The sequence below is a fragment of the Triturus cristatus genome, chromosome 1_1 (genome assembly GCF_964204655.1).
Source record: "Triturus cristatus chromosome 1_1, aTriCri1.1, whole genome shotgun sequence".
Taxonomy (NCBI): Eukaryota; Metazoa; Chordata; class Amphibia; order Caudata; family Salamandridae; genus Triturus; species Triturus cristatus.
In genome coordinates this window covers 223906599-223925947 of record NC_140579.1, presented here as the reverse complement: position 1 = coordinate 223925947, position 19349 = coordinate 223906599, and the positions used below count along the sequence as shown (strand labels likewise).

The following is a 19349-nucleotide window of genomic DNA, read 5'->3' as shown; positions in this document are numbered from 1 at the left end:
ACTCATTCTCTTTGGATGGTTGATTCGAAATGATGGTACTTTGGTTTAGAAAGTAATACTGTCCTGGTAGAGATGACTCATAGTGTTCTGACCATGTACTAAGTTAAGTTGTACAGTTCAGAAAGTTCATTCAGGCCTTTGGTGGCAGAGTTGAATTTGAGAATAAGCATAGCTTCTGTTCTTGAGAGTTTCTGCTCCAGGTCGCCACCTCTTGTGTCTCTATTTACTTTGGCGATTACTGTCCATTTTAGATCTTTGATTTGGTGGTTGTTGGTTCGCCAATGGTTGACCAAAGGGGCTGATATAACATTGTTGTTGATCCTAGACTTATGTTGTGACATTCGAATTCGAATTTCTTGGCTAGTTTTGCCTATATAGACTAAATCACACGGGCATCGTATGGCATATATCACTGATTTACTTCGACAGTTGGTAAATGATTCGTGTTTCCAGTAAATCTGATTGTGTTCAAAGAGATCGCCTTCGATAGTCGTGTCACAACATGCACATGAGCCACATTTGCGATGGCCCTGAATGGGTTGTAGTCCTACATAATCCCGCACTGTCGGTGTTTTACTTTGTGGCATAGCTGCTCGGATGATTTGATTGGCAATATTGCGATCTTTTTTGAATGCAAATAGAGGATTTTGTTTCAGTGATACGTCTAGATTTTTTATTAGGTGCCAGTTCTGTATAATACATTTTCTCATTAGATTGGAATTAGGACAAAATGTCGAAACACAGACAATCCTTTCTAGTGGATGGCTCTCTCTCTTTTTGAGTAGATCTTCTCGGGGTGACCACCAAGCTCTTTTCATTGATCGTTTTAGTAGTTTCGTGGGATATCCTCTCTTCTTTAGATTGTCACATAGTGTAGTGGCGTGGGCCATGTATTCATCCTTGAATTGACAGTTCCTTCGGATCCGTAGAAATTGTCCGAAAGGTAAGTTGTCTCGTAAATTTCTCGGATGATAACTTGAATAGTGCAAGGTTTTGTTCCTGTCTGTTTTCTTTTTGAACAAGGTAGTGGCCAAGCTGTTGTCAGAGGGATAGATTTCTACATCAAGAAACGCAATTTTGGTTTGAGAATGGTTAAGAGTAAATTGTATATCGGCAGTGCGATTATTCAGCCAATGATGGAAATTTTTAAGGTTTTCAAGGGGACCAGTCCAAGTCATGAAAACATCGTCAATGTAACGAGTCCATTTACCGATGTATTGTGAAAAAGGATTATCATTATAAATGAATTTCTCTTCGTATTTGGCCATGAAGAGTATCGCTAATTCCGGTGCAAATGGACATCCCATAGCCACTCCCTTGACTTGAAAATAGAATTCCCCATTGAAGTTAAAGTAGTTCTTTTTAAGTGCAAAGGTGGCAAGTTTCATGATAAATTCTGTTGGTACTTTGGGGTTCACTCTTGTTTCTAGGTATGATTGAATGACTGAAAGGCCGTCATCCTGAGGTATTTGTGTATACAAAGAGACTACGGAAGGTTATCTCTCTAAAAAAGAACTGGAATTTTTGCAAAACAAGAACCCAAGGACACCCTTATTTTATGTCCTGCCAAAAATCCATAAAAATGAAACGTCACCCCCCGGCAGGCCGATTATATCGGGCTGCGACTCTCTGTTGGAACCAATCTCAAAATTTGTCGACTACTTCCTTAAACCATTCATAGCTGGAGTACCATCCTTTCTAGCTAACACTACAGATTTTCTCAACAAACTATCATCTATACATTACATCCCCGACTCATTTCATCTAGTAACTTTGGACGTAGTCTCTTTGTATACACAAATACCTCAGGATGACGGCCTTTCAGTCATTCAATCATACCTAGAAACAAGAGTGAACCCCAAAGTACCAACAGAATTTATCATGAAACTTGCCACCTTTGCACTTAAAAAGAACTACTTTAACTTCAATGGGGAATTCTATTTTCAAGTCAAGGGAGTGGCTATGGGATGTCCATTTGCACCGGAATTAGCGATACTCTTCATGGCCAAATACGAAGAGAAATTCATTTATAATGATAATCCTTTTTCACAATACATCGGTAAATGGACTCGTTACATTGACGATGTTTTCATGACTTGGACTGGTCCCCTTGAAAACCTTAAAAATTTCCATCATTGGCTGAATAATCGCACTGCCGATATACAATTTACTCTTAACCATTCTCAAACCAAAATTGCGTTTCTTGATGTAGAAATCTATCCCTCTGACAACAGCTTGGCCACTACCTTGTTCAAAAAGAAAACAGACAGGAACAAAACCTTGCACTATTCAAGTTATCATCCGAGAAATTTACGAGACAACTTACCTTTCGGACAATTTCTACGGATCCGAAGGAACTGTCAATTCAAGGATGAATACATGGCCCACGCCACTACACTATGTGACAATCTAAAGAAGAGAGGATATCCCACGAAACTACTAAAACGATCAATGAAAAGAGCTTGGTGGTCACCCCGAGAAGATCTACTCAAAAAGAGAGAGAGCCATCCACTAGAAAGGATTGTCTGTGTTTCGACATTTTGTCCTAATTCCAATCTAATGAGAAAATGTATTATACAGAACTGGCACCTAATAAAAAATCTAGACGTATCACTGAAACAAAATCCTCTATTTGCATTCAAAAAAGATCGCAATATTGCCAATCAAATCATCCGAGCAGCTATGCCACAAAGTAAAACACCGACAGTGCGGGATTATGTAGGACTACAACCCATTCAGGGCCATCGCAAATGTGGCTCATGTGCATGTTGTGACACGACTATCGAAGGCGATCTCTTTGAACACAATCAGATTTACTGGAAACACGAATCATTTACCAACTGTCGAAGTAAATCAGTGATATATGCCATACGATGCCCGTGTGATTTAGTCTATATAGGCAAAACTAGCCAAGAAATTCGAATTCGAATGTCACAACATAAGTCTAGGATCAACAACAATGTTATATCAGCCCCTTTGGTCAACCATTGGCGAACCAACAACCACCAAATCAAAGATCTAAAATGGACAGTAATCGCCAAAGTAAATAGAGACACAAGAGGTGGCGACCTGGAGCAGAAACTCTCAAGAACAGAAGCTATGCTTATTCTCAAATTCAACTCTGCCACCAAAGGCCTGAATGAACTTTCTGAACTGTACAACTTAACTTAGTACATGGTCAGAACACTATGAGTCATCTCTACCAGGACAGTATTACTTTCTAAACCAAAGTACCATCATTTCGAATCAACCATCCAAAGAGAATGAGTGTCACAAAAGGACAACCAACCTGCACGAAATAACATACATTAGTATAACCAATTATCCACGGGCTGACATATGACGTTATGCGAGTTGAACTAGTTCATCCTGTCCCCCCTCTTTCTTTGAACCATTACTCATGAGGTCACGTCAACTTACACCATAGGAACCATTTCTCCACCTTCACCGGGTCGTTTTCCCTCCAATCACATCATCCTAAGAGATAAACAACATTGATCTTGTTTTCTTCCCTTTTTTTAGTACTACATCAGACGACATCTGAAATGTTTGCTTAAGGACCACCAAATTCACGGACTGAGTTGGATTTCACTTAATTTAATTCCTTGGAATTTAGTACGTGAGTTTTATCATCTTTCTGCGGAGACCGCAATTAACGCAACTAATTAAATTTGAATCACCGCTTTTTGCAACTTTTTTCGCTTTAAGAAACGCTATCCTATGAAGGAGATACGTATAGCAAACAACACTCTATTTCAGATGAGCCGCCTCGATTAGTCCTCTTTCTATGCCTAATCTCTCAACCAATTGGCTACCAGACGCATAAAATGTCATCAATAGGGGAACATCATTGCGACGAAAATCGGCAGAATAACTCGGAAACGAACGGACACCTTGCGAAAACCCTCTGACTTCGACAGGTATGAAACGCCGGTAGATTGAGACTACGGTCTGATCAGTCCTTTGTTTAATTTCCCCTTCTCCGTTTCTTAATATTGTACCGATTTTTCACAGAGTTGACCATCACCATTTCTGATGAAAAGCGGCGTCCCCGCACCGAACGCCCAAACTCAATCACAACTACAAGAGACTTTCACTTAAGGTAAACCCTGGCTTTCACACGCGACGTACCCAGGTGTTTCCCTCCAAAGCATTAAGCTCCATCTGATGCCATGTCTGTTGCTTCCCCAATTTTTCAACCAGGTCCAGCCCAACCTGCTGCCTTCCTGTTTAACAAACAAGTATTCTCACGTTGGTTTAGCAAACCCACATAACTGTAAGTCAATTCCGAATTTACTCATTTTCTGAATGCACTTCTTTTTCTAAAAAAGGTATGGTTGTCCTTACACTCTTCCACTATTTCTTCTTTGTTTAGACTAATCCCGTCCGTCTCCATCTGACACAAGGTAAATGCTTTGAGCTCCCTTAAAAAGATTGCTGAGAGAGGCTAAGGGGAAGTACCCAAACTGATTTAGGTTTATTATTACTTTACAGGTCCTGAAGAGAGACCCGATGAGCTATGGGTCTCGAAACGCGTAGACCTTATACTGTGACCACAAGAGGCTAAAATACCGAAAATTATGAAGTGTTAGCAGTCAAACTTGGCGCTCTTATAACTAACTCTGTGGTCCTTTGATTGTTAAAATTGTGCTTCAATGTGAATTAAGTCTGTGTGATAGTAGGAATGGATGTGATTGCATGAGATGTGTTTGTGATATGTCAGGATTGAATGTACAAATGTTGTAAATATTCTATTAATTATTTTTTCTAAATATTCAGCCCCTCGGGCAACAGGAAGGTTCTAAAGATCTATAAATTAGATTATTAAAATATTGATTCAATCAAACAAAAGAATGAATTCATTTTTCTGACACATTTTGTTTCACTCTTTCTAAATGTGTACTCCAGAATAAAATGGTAGCTTTAATAGAAGGGCAGTTCTAGCACTACAATTGTTTATATATTACAGGCTCAGCTCAACTGCTCCCAGCCCTCCTCCATTAGTGTTCACCACAGCATCATGATTAAGCATGCATGCGTGCATTCAGGGAGCTGGAAAGATTTACTGCAATCGTGCAGAACGCGATGTAACGGAGATGCATGAAGTTAAGCCCTAATGCCGATCTGTCCGGTATAAATTTGAAGGTGAGCAGCAGTGCTTAATTTGAGCCGACTATTTCCGGTGCTCAGCACCGGCGCTTAAGCATCAACACCGGCAGTTTTCTTGAGCACCAGTTAAGGACACTTTCATTTATAGTAGGCATGGGGAGATTAAGTGATTTTGCCCAGATGTTGAGCCGAGACTTGAACTCTGGTTCCCCGACTCTGTAGTTGGGAGCTTATGCCAATATGCCACACCCTCTCCCCCACTTTCAAGGTGAGTAGTTGGTTCTGTTTTAGGCGGCGCTACCAAGAGAAATGGGCTAGTGCAAGCTGCCTCCTGATGAGATTCCCGGCACTTATTCTTTTACATATGAATCACTGGTTAGCAGTGGATGGGTCAGGGTGTCTGTGCCGAAAGCTAATTGGCCTTATCAATTGCTTGAGACCGGACATCCAAAGTGGTGGTTGTGTACCAGCCAAATCGGAAACCACCATTTACACACTTAGGCCTAGATCATTTCACTTCTTAGGGTAAGCAATTGGTGCTGTTAGGTCAGCAAGTTTTCCAACCATTTCAAAGTGCCTTTGCGTATGTTGGCCTGCATTTGTGTCAGCTAACCTGGCCGCTTTGCTTCTTTCTTTTGTCTGATATAAATGTAGGGGTGCAAAAAAAGTAGTATTACCCATTTTTTATTTCCATAGAAATCTTTCCAGTCTCCTACATAACAAAACATGCTGAATGGGATTGCAGCAAGCTTGGCATGAAAATAAAACCTACTTGAGGAAATGCATTTGCTTGGTTTGGTGTAAACCTGTTAATAATATTTTAAGAAATTAGCATTACAATAATTTGTCGCAGGTTTTAAGCTTAAAAGTAAGATCTATTGACAGCAGAAAACCTGTTTCAACATTTGCATGTAACTTTAGTGCCATTTGATGAACGTGCACAAAGTTTGCCAGACACTTAGCATGTTTAGTTCACGGTTTGTTTAAATTTGTGTAGATCCATAAAGGCCGAACTTGGTAAAAAAGGGGTGTTCAAAAGCTTACTAGTTTACTGATCCTATCATTCTTTTGAGGACTACATGATACTTGGTAGATGTTTCCCGTGTTCATCTCCTGTTGGTGTGGCAGGTTTTGGAGACCCAGCGGGGTGGAGGGGCATAAACGTTTTGTTGTGCCAACATGTGTGCTGTTTAATCTGTGTGAAATTTGGCATACTGTTAGCATGGCAAGTCTAGTGTCACACTTTGGCTTTTCTGTTTCTTCAGATCCTACAAAGTTAAGAGACTGGGGTAAAAAAGTGTCTTTGCTAATAACTCTGATGCAGATTCATATTGTTGTACTATACTAGTTTGTCTTGCATCTGGTATGAGTTTTATGTAAATACCTCCACTGGGAAAAGTAAGGAAAAAAAATGAAGGGGCATTCAAAAGTGTTCATTTGCTGTTAACTTTGACTATGTTCAATGAGTCTGCATGAGAATTTGCAGGTTGTTAGTGCGGTTAGATTACTGTAGGGATTTCAGGTTCCAGTGGCCTCCAGTAAACTGGGTAGATCAAGCAGATCTGACAAGAGGAAAAGTAAAACTGGGTGGGTGACTGTTGGTGGAGGGGAGGTTGTCAAAGCTTAGATTGGTTAATAATCTTTTGCCCCATTTGGTGGACCAGTGGGGTTTAACTTACAAAACTGCCTGTGTGTTTGGATGTTGATTGCTGTTGGCAAACCCCAGTTGCACAACTGAAGATTACATGCAGCGGTTGTGAGCTGCAAAGTGGGTTGGTGAAGTTTCTGGCATGTGATTTTAAGTTTTTAAAGTAAATTGCATACAGTTAGCAGAACGAATGTCCCTCTTGTCATTCAAGTGAATTGCAGGGATTGCTGTCCGAGGTCTCTGCTTGGATATTACAAAAACGTATAAATGATTATTTTTTAAATATATAAATATTGCACTACAGCTCAGAATAGTTTTGGGTGAGTGAATTTTAAGATTGGCTATTACTGTTGCAGTCCACCATTGGTGGAATGCCTTAATATATTTATGCAACGTTTTTTTATAGGTTCGCTTCTCTTTCTATGTTGCAGGAGTTGGTGGTAATTTGGTGGCAGTGCAGGCAAGCCGTATCTCCACATACCTGCACATGTTGGATAAGCCAGTGGAAGGAGTGGTTGTGGTGCCGCGCAAGTGCCCAACCCCTTGTGGGACCTTTTTCACTTCTAGTAAGAGGGCTGCAGTGGCTGTATGTAGTCTAGTGGGAATGGGTGAGTGGATGATAGGCCAAGAGAAGAACCTGTGGAGTGTGATGTGGGAAGACGCGGGATGAAATATGTGCTAAGCCAATACTGAACTTAAGGTTAGACATGAACGGCTATATCTCTTGGAGCGTGAGTGAAGTCATCTGGCTGTCAACTTTCCTTGTTTTGGTCACTAACCTATGTTTTGCCTAAATCTATAGGTGTGAACTCTTGCTCAGCTCGGGTGCTTTTCCTCCTGGTTGTTCCAGGGCATCTAGTTTTCCTCTACACAATCAGCTCCATGCAGGCTGGTCACACCACTCTCACCCTCATCTTTGTTGTCTTCTACATGACGGCAGCTCTGCTACAGGTATGTTCCCAAAAGAACTGTGAATGGTTTTACACAAGTGACGAAGCATCATATAGAACATTTGTGGGTACTTCTAACTACAGATTCTAACCTTTATAATATTCCAAGGTGCCAGACTGCTGAAAAACATCTCCCAATCCAGAGCCACGCACACGCGTGTTGGTGACTTAAAAATACCCCAGAGTGATTAAGCAAAGCCACATATAAAGTGCCTTTCCAGTGCACAAATGTATTTCTTTCTGTACTCAACGAGGATCCTTAGTTCTGCTCCCAACTTTTGATGTTTTTCCAACAACTCCAACTGTATTCCAGATAAGAAAATGGAAGGGAAAGGGAAGATGGTTTTCCATTAAAACAAGCTGTGCCATAACTACAGTTATGTCACAGTCCCACACAGTATGTCTGTGGTTCTTGGGCTCTGGTCACTACTCAATTGTGCGGTAAGTGCGCCCTCATTCATCTAAAGATGAGCATGGAGCAGAAGATGAAGCTCTACATTGCCAAGCATAAGAGGTCCGGTTCGATACTGCACTCTGACCCTGGTTCCAGTTTACCTGGTCGTTCGCAGTCATAAGTTCAGTCTTTGCTACGCTAAGTTTTTTTTTTTTTTGTAAGTCAAAGATTCACAAGAAAAACAAGTCTGGACTCTGTCCCCTCCTGCCTCACAAAATCTGGTAAATCTGCAAGTGTGTTCCTCTAAAGGTTTTGCATCTTCTGACTCTGAGCCAGTCCTTCAATTGGTCCCAAAGCACCACACATTTCCTAGACTGTAATCTTCCCCACAACAAATGGAGATCTCTAAGTAGGTAGAGATCTTCTAGGAAGCCATGCTGCAAATTTTGTAGATGCCCTCTGCTTCCTCTGGCTGGGCTTCAGGCCCCACTGGAGCCTCTGGGGCATCCAGTTCAACTTTTCCTGGCAGGGCCCTCCTCCAACTCAGACTGCCCGTCTGGGAACCATTCCTGGCCCCTTAACCACACCAGTCCAGAGGTCCACACTTGCCCCAAGTACATGTCAGTGCCTTCTTGGCTGGTGCTGAAAGACACCTGGCCGCTTTGCTTCTTTCTTTTGTCTGATATAAATGTAGGGGTGCAAAAAAAGTAGTATTACCCATTTTTTATTTCCATAGAAATCTTTCCAGTCTCCTACATAACAAAACATGCTGAATGGGATTGCAGCAAGCTTGGCATGAAAATAAAACCTACTTGAGGAAATGCCTTTGCTTGGTTTGGTGTAAACCTGTTAATAAGATTTTAAGAAATTAGCATTACAATAATTTGTCGCAGGTTTTAAGCTTAAAAGTAAGATCTACTGACAGCAGAAAACCTGTTTCAACATTTGCATGTAACTTTAGTGCCATTTGATGAACGTGCACAAAGTTTGCCAGACACTTAGCATGTTTAGTTCACGGTTTGTTTAAATTTGTGTAGATCCATAAAGGCCGAACTTGGTAAAGGGGTGTTCAAAAGCTTACTAGTTTACTGATCCTATCATTCTTTTGAGGACTGTACATGATACTTGGTAGATGTTTCCCGTGTTCATCTCCTGTTGGTGTGGCAGGTTTTGTGGAGACCCAGCGGGGTGGAGGGGCATAAACGTTTTGTTGTGCCAACATGTGTGCTGTTTAATCTGTGTGAAATTTGAGATACTGTTAGCATGGCAAGTCTAGTGTCACACTTTGGCTTTTCTGTTTCTTCAGATCCTACAAAGTTAAGAGACTGGGGTAAAAAAGTGTCTTTGCTAATAACTCTGATGCAGATTCATATTGTTGTACTATACTAGTTTGTCTTGCATCTGGTATGAGTTTTATGTAAATACCTCCACTGGGAAAAGTAAGGAAAAAAAATGAAGGGGCATTCAAAAGTGTTCATTTGCTGTTAACTTTGACTATGTTCAATGAGTCTGCATGAGAATTTGCAGGTTGTTAGTGCGGTTAGATTACTGTAGGGATTTCAGGTTCCAGTGGCCTCCAGTAAACTGGGTAGATCAAGCAGATCTGACAAGAGGAAAAGTAAAACTGGGTGGGTGACTGTTGGTGGAGGGGAGGTTGTCAAAGCTTAGATTGGTTAATAATCTTTTGCCCCATTTGGTGGACCAGTGGGGTTTAACTTACAAAACTGCCTGTGTGTTTGGATGTTGATTGCTGTTGGCAAACCCCAGTTGCACAACTGAAGATTACATGCAGCGGTTGTGAGCTGCAAAGTGGGTTGGTGAAGTTTCTGGCATGTGATTTTAAGTTTTTAAAGTAAATTGCATACAGTTAGCAGAACGAATGTCCCTCTTGTCATTCAAGTGAATTGCAGGGATTGCTGTCCGAGGTCTCTGCTTGGATATTACAAAAACGTATAAATTATTATTTTTTAAATATATAAATATTGCACTACAGCTCAGAATAGTTTTGGGTGAGTGAATTTTAAGATTGGCTATTACTGTTGCAGTCCACCATTGGTGGAATGCCTTAATATATTTATGCAACGTTTTTTTATAGATTCGCTTCTCTTTCTATGTTGCAGGAGTTGGTGGTAATTTGGTGGCAGTGCAGGCAAGCCGTATCTCCACATACCTGCACATGTTGGATAAGCCAGTGGAAGGAGTGGTTGAACCATTCCTGGCCCCTTAACCACACTAGTCCAGAGGTCCACAATTGCCCCAAGTACATGTCAGTGTCTTCTTGGCTGGTGCTGAAAGACACTTTACTGGTGCTAATACTGCACTTTGTTCTGAGCAGTCTCCGACCTTCAACTGACATTGACCGGCTCCAGGCCTAAGTTGTTTTACAAAATAATAAAGCACTACCAGTGATTTATCAGTCATAACTTCAGCCTCTCCTTTGATGGCAGTACTGTCAAAGGCTAGAAGCCCTATTCAATTTCAACTCCAGTGTGATCCAGGGCGTACTTAATGCCCCTCATTACAATGATGAAGGGCTGTACTTGGGCATACAAAATGCCAGTATGCTTGGTAACTCGCCGTAGACAGAGCTGGATATACCACTTGGTCCCCCAACAGCGGAAAGTGCCTCTTTTTCTGTAGTAGTGAGAAGAGGAGCAGTATTGCTAGGTTGGCAACTGTATATTATTGAAGTAAATTTGTTGACCAGGTACAACTTGATGTGATTCACTGTTACCATTTACCAAGTCTCTAAAGAGCATTTTCATGGCCTCTTGGTCTAAGCCATGCTCAGCCCTTCCAGTGAGCCAATCTTTGTCCTGGCGGCACAGACCAGACTGTGCCAGTTCTAACCTTAACAAAACACTTGTTGCTGGAAAGACTTTTGGAGCAGGGATGCACAAGTAAGGTCAATCCTAAAGCTTTCCTTTAAACCTCCCCTGTCTATAGTGAGTTGAGATCTACAATGCTTTTGGCAAACAGATGTTTTCCTCAGCTAGCCTAACTTTACAGTCTAAAAATGCAGTGTTCCTTTTGGGAAGGTATGTCCTCTCCTTATTTTATGGTATCTGGTTAGCGAGATCTTGCTGGATGTCCTGGAGGACCTCGGGACTTCACTGCCCCAGAAAGTCCAAAACTGGAACGATGCAGGAAAGTTGGCATTACTGCCAGGCCTGGACACGTCCAACTGCATATGTCATGGTATTGGCACTAGTGTTGTTCTCAGAAGGTTCGCCTGGATGCAATCAACCAATGTTTCTGGGGATGTTCAAGTGTCCCTTAAAGATATGCCTTTTGTTTTTTTGGGATCTAGACTGTTCAGCAAAAAGGCTCATTCGCTGTGAGAGCAATTCAAGCTATGGAGAGAATTTGATTTTGGGGCACTGTGGTTATGGTGTCAAGCCGTTCTTTCAGCACAGAAAATGTAGGGGATGTTCCAGAGGCCTAGCTTACTGACAGCCCCTACCTCCCAAGCTAGTGCAGCAGCAGACACTTTTTTTCAGGGCAGACGGTATGGAGAAGACCCACGCCACTCACGCCAGTTATTCCAACTCTTTCTCCCATGCCACATATGGCTCCCAAGCTGCTTTGATTTGTTGGAGACCCACATACCTTTTGGGCCTTGCTACCTAAAGCCTAGTTTTAGCCATTTTCTGGCCCCATGCCCCTACATCTAGGTTAGCACTCCCAAGTCTGTACTCCTCCACCTCCCTTTGTGGCTTTTAACACTTTGCTCGGTGTCCATTGGGTCAGAAAGTAAGCATCGTAGCTCACAGTTAATTGCCACTGTAGTTTTCCAGAACAGTTGATTCCCTCAAACCTCCTACCGAATCATATTCAGATAGTGTTCGTATTCGAGGATGACCCTTGTTCTTTACGTTTTGAGCTTACTGGAATTCCATCTAGGAGGAGGGCGCAACCGTGCAGAGACTCGCATGTCGCAGAGCTTTCAGTCCGGTGGAGATGGTTTATGACCACTCCACATTGACCATACCTCGCCTTCAAACGAAAGAGCTGCTACAGTGATTTGTGTAGCCTCGAAATAGTGTAAAAGGAAGTTGGAATTCCAAAAGTCAACACAGCTCGAAAAAACGAGTACCATTAATTATAGTTAAAACGTCTAGTCTTCTTGAGTGAAAGACAGTTGAGCTGTAGCGTCAACGCTGGGTTCCTTGACATTGTAGTCATCCAGAGCGTTTCATTACAGAAGGAGGCTCAATATGTGAAAATCTGCTCCATAACGAAAAAATACCATGGAAAACTAAACACCTCTATCTGCACCAGTCCGAGGCTGGGAAGGAGATTGCTGGGATAACTGGGCTCGTGGTGAGAAGGGTGAGGGTGGATTAGATCGGACCTACAGAGGAAAGTGCAGAGTACGGTTTAGTGAGCTGGAGGTAGGCGAGGCAGTTGCCCAAATTCAAAAGGGTGTACTGTAGACGGACCTAAAATATATGTATTGGGGTTTCTTTACTTTCTTATGGCTTCACGGGAGAGGTGATCAAGCCCATTGGTAGGCTGTAGGACCAAAGGACTGGCATTCTAGTGTTCCTCCTTGAGCAGATGTGATCACGGGGAAACCACACCATCTAGCCCCCTGTGCTGGGCAGATGCCTTGCTTTGCTAACTGGCCCCTTACCTCCATTGTATGCATTCTTCTAAAGCGAAGTGTGCTATTTTGTACTGCCCCAAAAAACACTATCCATTCATGCATCTAATAATAAATTAGATGGTCAAAATTGTGTACTTCTTGACATGGGAACTACGACTCATGAACTCATGTTTTTCTTCTTCACTTGCGTGAAGTAAATCTATTAATGGGTATTTTGCATGCTTTTCATTCTTAACAAGAAAAGCAGATTGGTAGTTGCAACTCCATTCTCAGTGTTTTAGTATTCGCTCCTGTAGTAAGCGTTAAAAATATCACGCATAATCTGTTACTGCTATAAACAATAGGAACGTAATCTAGAAGCCATGGGTGAAACCCTTGGAGTGCCCTTAGATTGCCTCCTGAGCCTACATGAACTGCACATTTGTTAAACCCTATAACCTAACCTGCCAGAGGTTGGTAATCCTATCCCAGAACATTGTGATTTCTGTAATTGCAGCAGATGGTAAAGGCCATCGGTCCTGATTCTTAATAGGCATGCACTGTCATCCTGGGCAAGTGCTCTTTCTCCATTATTTCTAACCTTGTCTCTTTCATCGCAGGTGCTGACACTGCTGTATATTGCGGATTGGATGGTCCACTGGATGTGGGGCCGTGGCATGGATCCTGACAACTTTGCCATCCCGTACTTGACGGCACTGGGTGACCTTCTTGGGACAGGGCTGCTTGCCTTGAGCTTCCACGTCCTCTGGCTTATTGGGGACCGAGACACAGATGTTGGGGACTAACCGCCCTCCCAAATTCTATTCGCACCACTTTGTTCACACGTGGACTTATGGACTCATGGACTCTTTGTGGCTAACCATTCTCATTATTTTCCAATGGAGACTTTGCTCAGAGCTGCTACCGAAACATACTATCTGTACAGATGATTTCCCCTCCACCTCGCAGGGAAGCTGCAAGTGGTGTAAGGGAAAATCAGAAGAATGTCGCTAAATGGACCCAAGCTGTGACTGTCTGCGTGTGCCTCAGCCTTTTCAAAACTTGGACTTGTCTGTCTGCCTGGTTTCTCTATGTGCCAGCTGGTCTCTCAAAGCCGCAAACTGTGCAGGTGGACAGAGGCGGTCACTAAGTGCAATTACTGAATATAGCGATTTCCAGGTCTGGAACTTTTATGAATTCTGTTCTAGCCTTCAAAGAGGTTAAGGGCCCTGAATTAGTGGTGGTGCTGCCAATGCAGTGTTTGCTAGTCTCACTTCAAGATGCACTTTTGGGTATCCTCCTTGTCTTCTCAGTCACTCAAATGCGCAGTGCAAACCTCAACAACCCTAAGATCTTCCTAGCAACTTTCTGGAAATGTCTGCTTTCTTTGAATTTGAGCTGGGGTGTAATTTGGCTTGGCTTACACGATTTCTAGGCAATTGCTGAGTCTTAGTCCATGTTCTCATAACTAAGGTTTGGTGGTGAATTGCATTACCCAACTTTTTGTTTCAATAACACAGATAATATCACTTACTGTGCTGCTCTAAAAAATTAATTAAGGAGGGATCTGAGGTCACTAACAAACAGCTGATGCCCTGAAGCACATGAACAAAGTAATGGGAGTTCTGGGACAAAGGAGAAAAGGGTGGGTGTTTTGTGACTCAGGAAAGGAAGTTCAGAGGATGGAATTTGTGGGCTAAGCACACTGCAGTCTAGAGGTTCTACCCCATTGGGACCTGATGACTTAGGTTATGGGGAATGAGAAATCCTAATACTGGAGTTGTGGAAGTCCTTGCCACATCACACAGAAGCTTCGGAAATTGGGGGCATGCACGGTGGATGTTCCAGTGCTGGGGACAGCATGCGTTTAGGTCTGGAACAAGAGGACCGTGAGGTGTAGTTTAGGTCAATGAGTCCCAATGGCAGACTGTTGCTATTTGTTCATGATGCCTGGTCCTTTTTTGGCCCAATTACTGTTTTAGGTGTTTATTTGCTTATCCTCCCAGTTGCTAGCTTGGCCAAGTCGAGATGTTTGGAGCTTGAACAACATATACACTCTCCTAAAATGTGAGCCATCCTTTTGTGTAATATTATTTAACCAAAATGAAGAATTATGACCGTGTTCTAGGTGTTTGTGGGGGTAGGGAATGTGTGATTTTTGCCCACTGATGAATCTTCCTTCAAGAACAGCCCTTATGAAGAGGAAACCCTCTATTTAAACGGAGAACCAGTGCAGTTTAACATCTGGCCACTGTGGGCAGTAGATATTCTTACGGTGAGTGTACTCTTCAGTGGTGTCCAAAATCCATGAATGTGATTTCCAATGTTTCTTAGAGTTTGCTCGTCCTGCCAAGTAATGGTATGCTTGTGATACTCTGGCACAGGGTGTGGGTAAGAATGATAGAAACTGGAGAGGAGCAGATCTGGAGGGTTGAAAGTGTGTTCAGGCTCATACGCGGAGGCTGGGCTGGTGGGGATTGATAGTGGGTAGGAATGCACTGCTTGCTGTAGTCTGGCTGGGATTCAGGCATAGTGTCTGTCCATCTTTTCCAACTTGCCAAGATTGAAGGTTGTAGATATTTGTGGGGTGGGGGCAGGTGCCGAGATCTTTGATCTTTGTAAGCCCAATGCACTTTGCAATCTTAGACAAGTGCTCCTTCTCTCAATGCTGCAATGCCTCCTGGTAATTTGGCTCCCAGTATCTGAGCCGCGTAGTGGGTTATACTACTGCTGTGGTGGCAGAATTACGATCTCCAAATTCTAGTCAATTTGGTGCATTATCTGATTTATTACAGAGAACCATGGTCTGCAAGAGATGTTCGTGCATGCAGGAAATAAGTGAGCATTTTGGCTTTGGGAAGGGGTTGGACTTAAGGGTGTATTCACAGAACTTGGGGGTTTAGAGCCAAGTAGTAAAATTGCTTAAAGTATCTCGAAGGAGCGAGTTTTGCAGTTTATAACGTTTCACTTTGTTTCGGAGTATATTTTTCTCTATTTTCAAGGTTATCAGGTGTTGGCTATAAGTATTTAACTGCACTAAATTTGTGTCATTACGAGGTGTTTGTATTCTTTTAAAATAGAAAACTAATCTAAATAGGCAACCGTTAAAACAAGGCTGTGAAATGTTCTGCAAGAGCCAAAAATCAAACTAATGCATCTTCTGCACACCCTGATTCCTGTGACCATCCCCAATGTATTATTTTTATAAAGCTGTTAAGTAGCAGTGCTGTTCCTGCATTAGGGCCTACCCTTTCGGCGCTCCCGCTTGCCATATCTGCACATCCTGACATTCAAGAGCACGAAGACCTTAAAGGACTGAACCAGCCCAGTAAAGGGGTTGGGCATTGACACCAAAGCCACACCATACAGATGAGAACTTTATTGAAGTGTGACGCATTCTGAACAGGGCCCGGGTGGGATGTAGTTCTCCATTCTTCAAGAACCTCATGTCACTAGGCCGGAGGAGGGCACTCCTGTCTTAAAGGTTTGTGGCAGTGGGATGGATTTGGTGTGATGTACAATTATGGCATTCTTTGTGATGCCGTTCACTAGCGGTTGCTGTTGGGGGATTCAAGACAAACCCCATGTCGGATCATGAAGGAGGCTAAGGTGTTAATCTCATTGCGTGTAAAAAAAAAAAATGTGTTCGAAAAAAGGAGTGCCGTGCAAAAAAACAGTATTTATGCAAAGGAGTGTAATTGGCAATTTTTTCCAAATTAAACCTGTTTGTCCACATTGAGTGACTAGCCATTCCCCATCCCTACCGATTTTCTTTTAAAATTGTTCTTTTCATTTGCACAAGTAACTGTCCCTATGTCTTGCACCTTTCGTCTTGGTGTTATTCAGGTGCAGTTTTTTGGTTATTGCTCCTGGGGAATAACTAGGAATTTTTGTCCGAGATTCTCAGATTTGACTCTTGTGTCTTAGCTGTTCAACCTTGATGTCTTTATCAGCGCACTCTTAAAATGGAAAGAGTCTTTGCTGGTCTGGAGGCCTGATGCGTGGAGCATTCTTGCATGCTGCAAAGGCACCCATAACAGGGCTGCCAGGTTGACCTGCTTTAAAACGGGTGCAGAAGAGCTGAAATAGTTTACAAGTCAGCCGGAAGGTCCTGGTGATGACCCCAGACCCATGCATGGAGTGGCTTAAAGGTCCTAAAGGTACAGCTCATTTGGATACGTTTTGTCTGTGGCTTATAGCTTTGTATTCTTTCTTGATTGTTCTAAAAATTAGCAGGGATCATGAGATGCGATTGACCAGTGTGGGTGTTTTGTTGCCTGCATGTTTTGTACTACCATGCACTTGAACGTTGTCTGATCTGGAAGCAGATGTCAGATCAATTTGTACTTGTGTGCGCTCGGCAAGCAAACTGACTTAACAGATGTCTTTAAAAGTAATTATTTATATGTGCAATTTACTGAATTGACAAATGCTCTGCTAATAAATTATATTTGGTATAATAAAGACGTTTATTTAAAATGTTTGGTTGTAGGTGTATCCCTCGCCCTCTCATTTCTAGGGTTGGTAAATTCTTGTCCGGTGTAGGACATAGCCTTTATTACTGTAAAGAAACTCCAGCAAACTCTAAAACGTTTTCAAGATTCTTCAAATATTTTTACTAATGAATGGATATCAACTTTGCACTTAGTGTTTAGGTAGGAATGCATAATAAAAAAATGTAGGCTAGGTTAAAGCTGGATGATATTTATATCTCCTCAATACAATTGGTGTGTATTTTGCCCACGTACAGATACTGCTGTTAAGCTGCTGCCTCTATTTTTAATGGTTACCATATCCCGCCTACCACTGAGATCCGACCTGGCATTAGACACTTTAATCCCTTGTTCTTTACCTTACAACTATTTAGCAATTGTTATCCCTTTTACTGTTGAAGATCGCTAATCCCTCACACCATCCATTCTGTATTCCATTTGTTGCCTCTGCTTCCACTAGGTCTATTCCTTGTCGCACGTTTTGGAAACTTACCTTTTTAGATATTACAGAAACGAATTATTTTTTCAGACCATTCATGTTCTTTCATGTTTTGTCTTTTTGCTGTCGACCTGTATACCCTCCATTTCTAGATCTAGTCCGAGCTTCCATCTTTTAAAAAAAAAATTTGTATTATTTTTCTTTAATTCTTAAACATCGACAAATTTCACCATTGACAATCTCGAGTAAGGGACCATACATACATAGTCCACGATTTCAATATGGAACACAAAAAATCAAATCACAGTTTGCAGTGTAAAATAAATCAAGGGGTCTCAAGAGTCTGAGTCATTCAGTGGAGTCGGTGGGGTACAAATATCCACACTAATGATTCCAGGGACCCCACACTCTGTTCCATTTACCAGGGCACCCCCTTTCAACATAAACCGTTTTCTCCCGGAATATACACCAGTATAGGCTCTCTTCCTACTTTCCCAGTGTAGGTGGTTGACGCCCCCCCCCCCCCCCCCCCAAAGCTGCGCAATATTCCTTTTAGCAATCATTAGTGCCAGAGTTGCCCATTGTGTAGTGTAAGAGGTGAGATCCGTAGGTTCCCAAATATTTAGCAGGCATCTACGGGCCTCCGGCTGCAGGTCAATACTCAGAACCTTTCGTATTGTGTGATGTATGGCTTGCCAATAAGACTGAATGTGTACACATTCCCATATAATGTGCATAAAAGTGCCAGTCTGCCCGCGTCCACGTCTCGTCTGCACTCCCCAGTTTCTGCTCTACCCATGCCTACCAAGCCCGGCCCCGTGAAATAAATCCTGTGAAGAATTTTGAGCTGTACCAATCGCAGTCTCGCCTGGACCGCCATTATTCTCGGGGAGGAGACCGCCTCCTGCCAATCCTCATCATCCAGTTCTAAGCCGTCTCTAACCCATTTCTCCTTCAGTGATTGTAATGGATCTTCCATATTATTAATTAGCTTTTTATAAATCGGGGAAATTGTCTTCTCAGGAAGGTGACCATCCAGTATTCTGTCCTCCAAGGGGGAGGCCTCCGGCAGTGTGTATTTGCTCTTGACGTGAGAGAGCAAGGCATGTCGGACTTGAAGGTACTGAAAATATTCCGTATCTGCCAGGCGGTACTGCTGTTGGAGAGAGGCAAAGGGGAGAATAGTCTCCTTACCCCAGATGTCTTTGATCTGTGAGAGTCCTCTAAGGTCCCATTTATCAAAGCTCTTGGATTGCCATAGGCTTCCCAGCTTTTCCGAGTTCCACAGTGGAGTTGCCAGGGTAAGTATACAATCCCATCTGTTTATTAGCCGCATGTCAAACATGAACCGAATGTGCAGTCGGTCCTGTGAGTGGGTACCTGCGGGGCCCAGCATTGAGCGCTCTGGAGTATTCACCCCCAGGAAGTAACCATTTGTCCATTCGACCATAGATCCCCTGGTTGATAGCTGCCAAATGGGACACCCAATAGTACTTATTAATATCTGGGAGGCTAATGCCCCCATCATACCAGTTAAGGGTCAGTTTGGTTAAGGCTATGCGGGCCTTACCATCCCATAAGAGATCTCTTTGAAGATTCTCTATTTCTTTGAAGTAAGAAGGGGGAACTGGATCCATTGAATTCTGGAGGGTGTATAGGAAGCGGGGCAGAGCCATCATTTTGAAGAGGACCGCCTTGCCCAACAACGAGAGGGGCAAAGACTTCCAG

The 19349-nt window shown here is 42.6% G+C and overlaps 1 protein-coding gene across 3 annotated transcripts in view; it reads left to right on the top strand.

The window, feature by feature from the left end:
* The window catches only part of LOC146870023 (solute carrier family 41 member 1-like), a 182341-nt gene extending 165171 nt beyond the window's left edge, over positions 1–17170 (top strand). For all 3 annotated transcript variants that reach the window (XM_085624652.1, XM_085624571.1, XM_085624731.1), the window contains 3 exons: positions 7189–7323; positions 7560–7708; positions 13310–17170. In XM_085624652.1, coding sequence (XP_085480778.1) covers positions 7189–7323; positions 7560–7708; positions 13310–13495 — 470 coding nt within the window. In that variant the 3' untranslated portion in view covers positions 13496–17170. The remainder of the gene's footprint in view (positions 1–7188; positions 7324–7559; positions 7709–13309) is intronic.
* The last annotated feature ends 2179 nt before the right edge of the window (positions 17171–19349 follow it).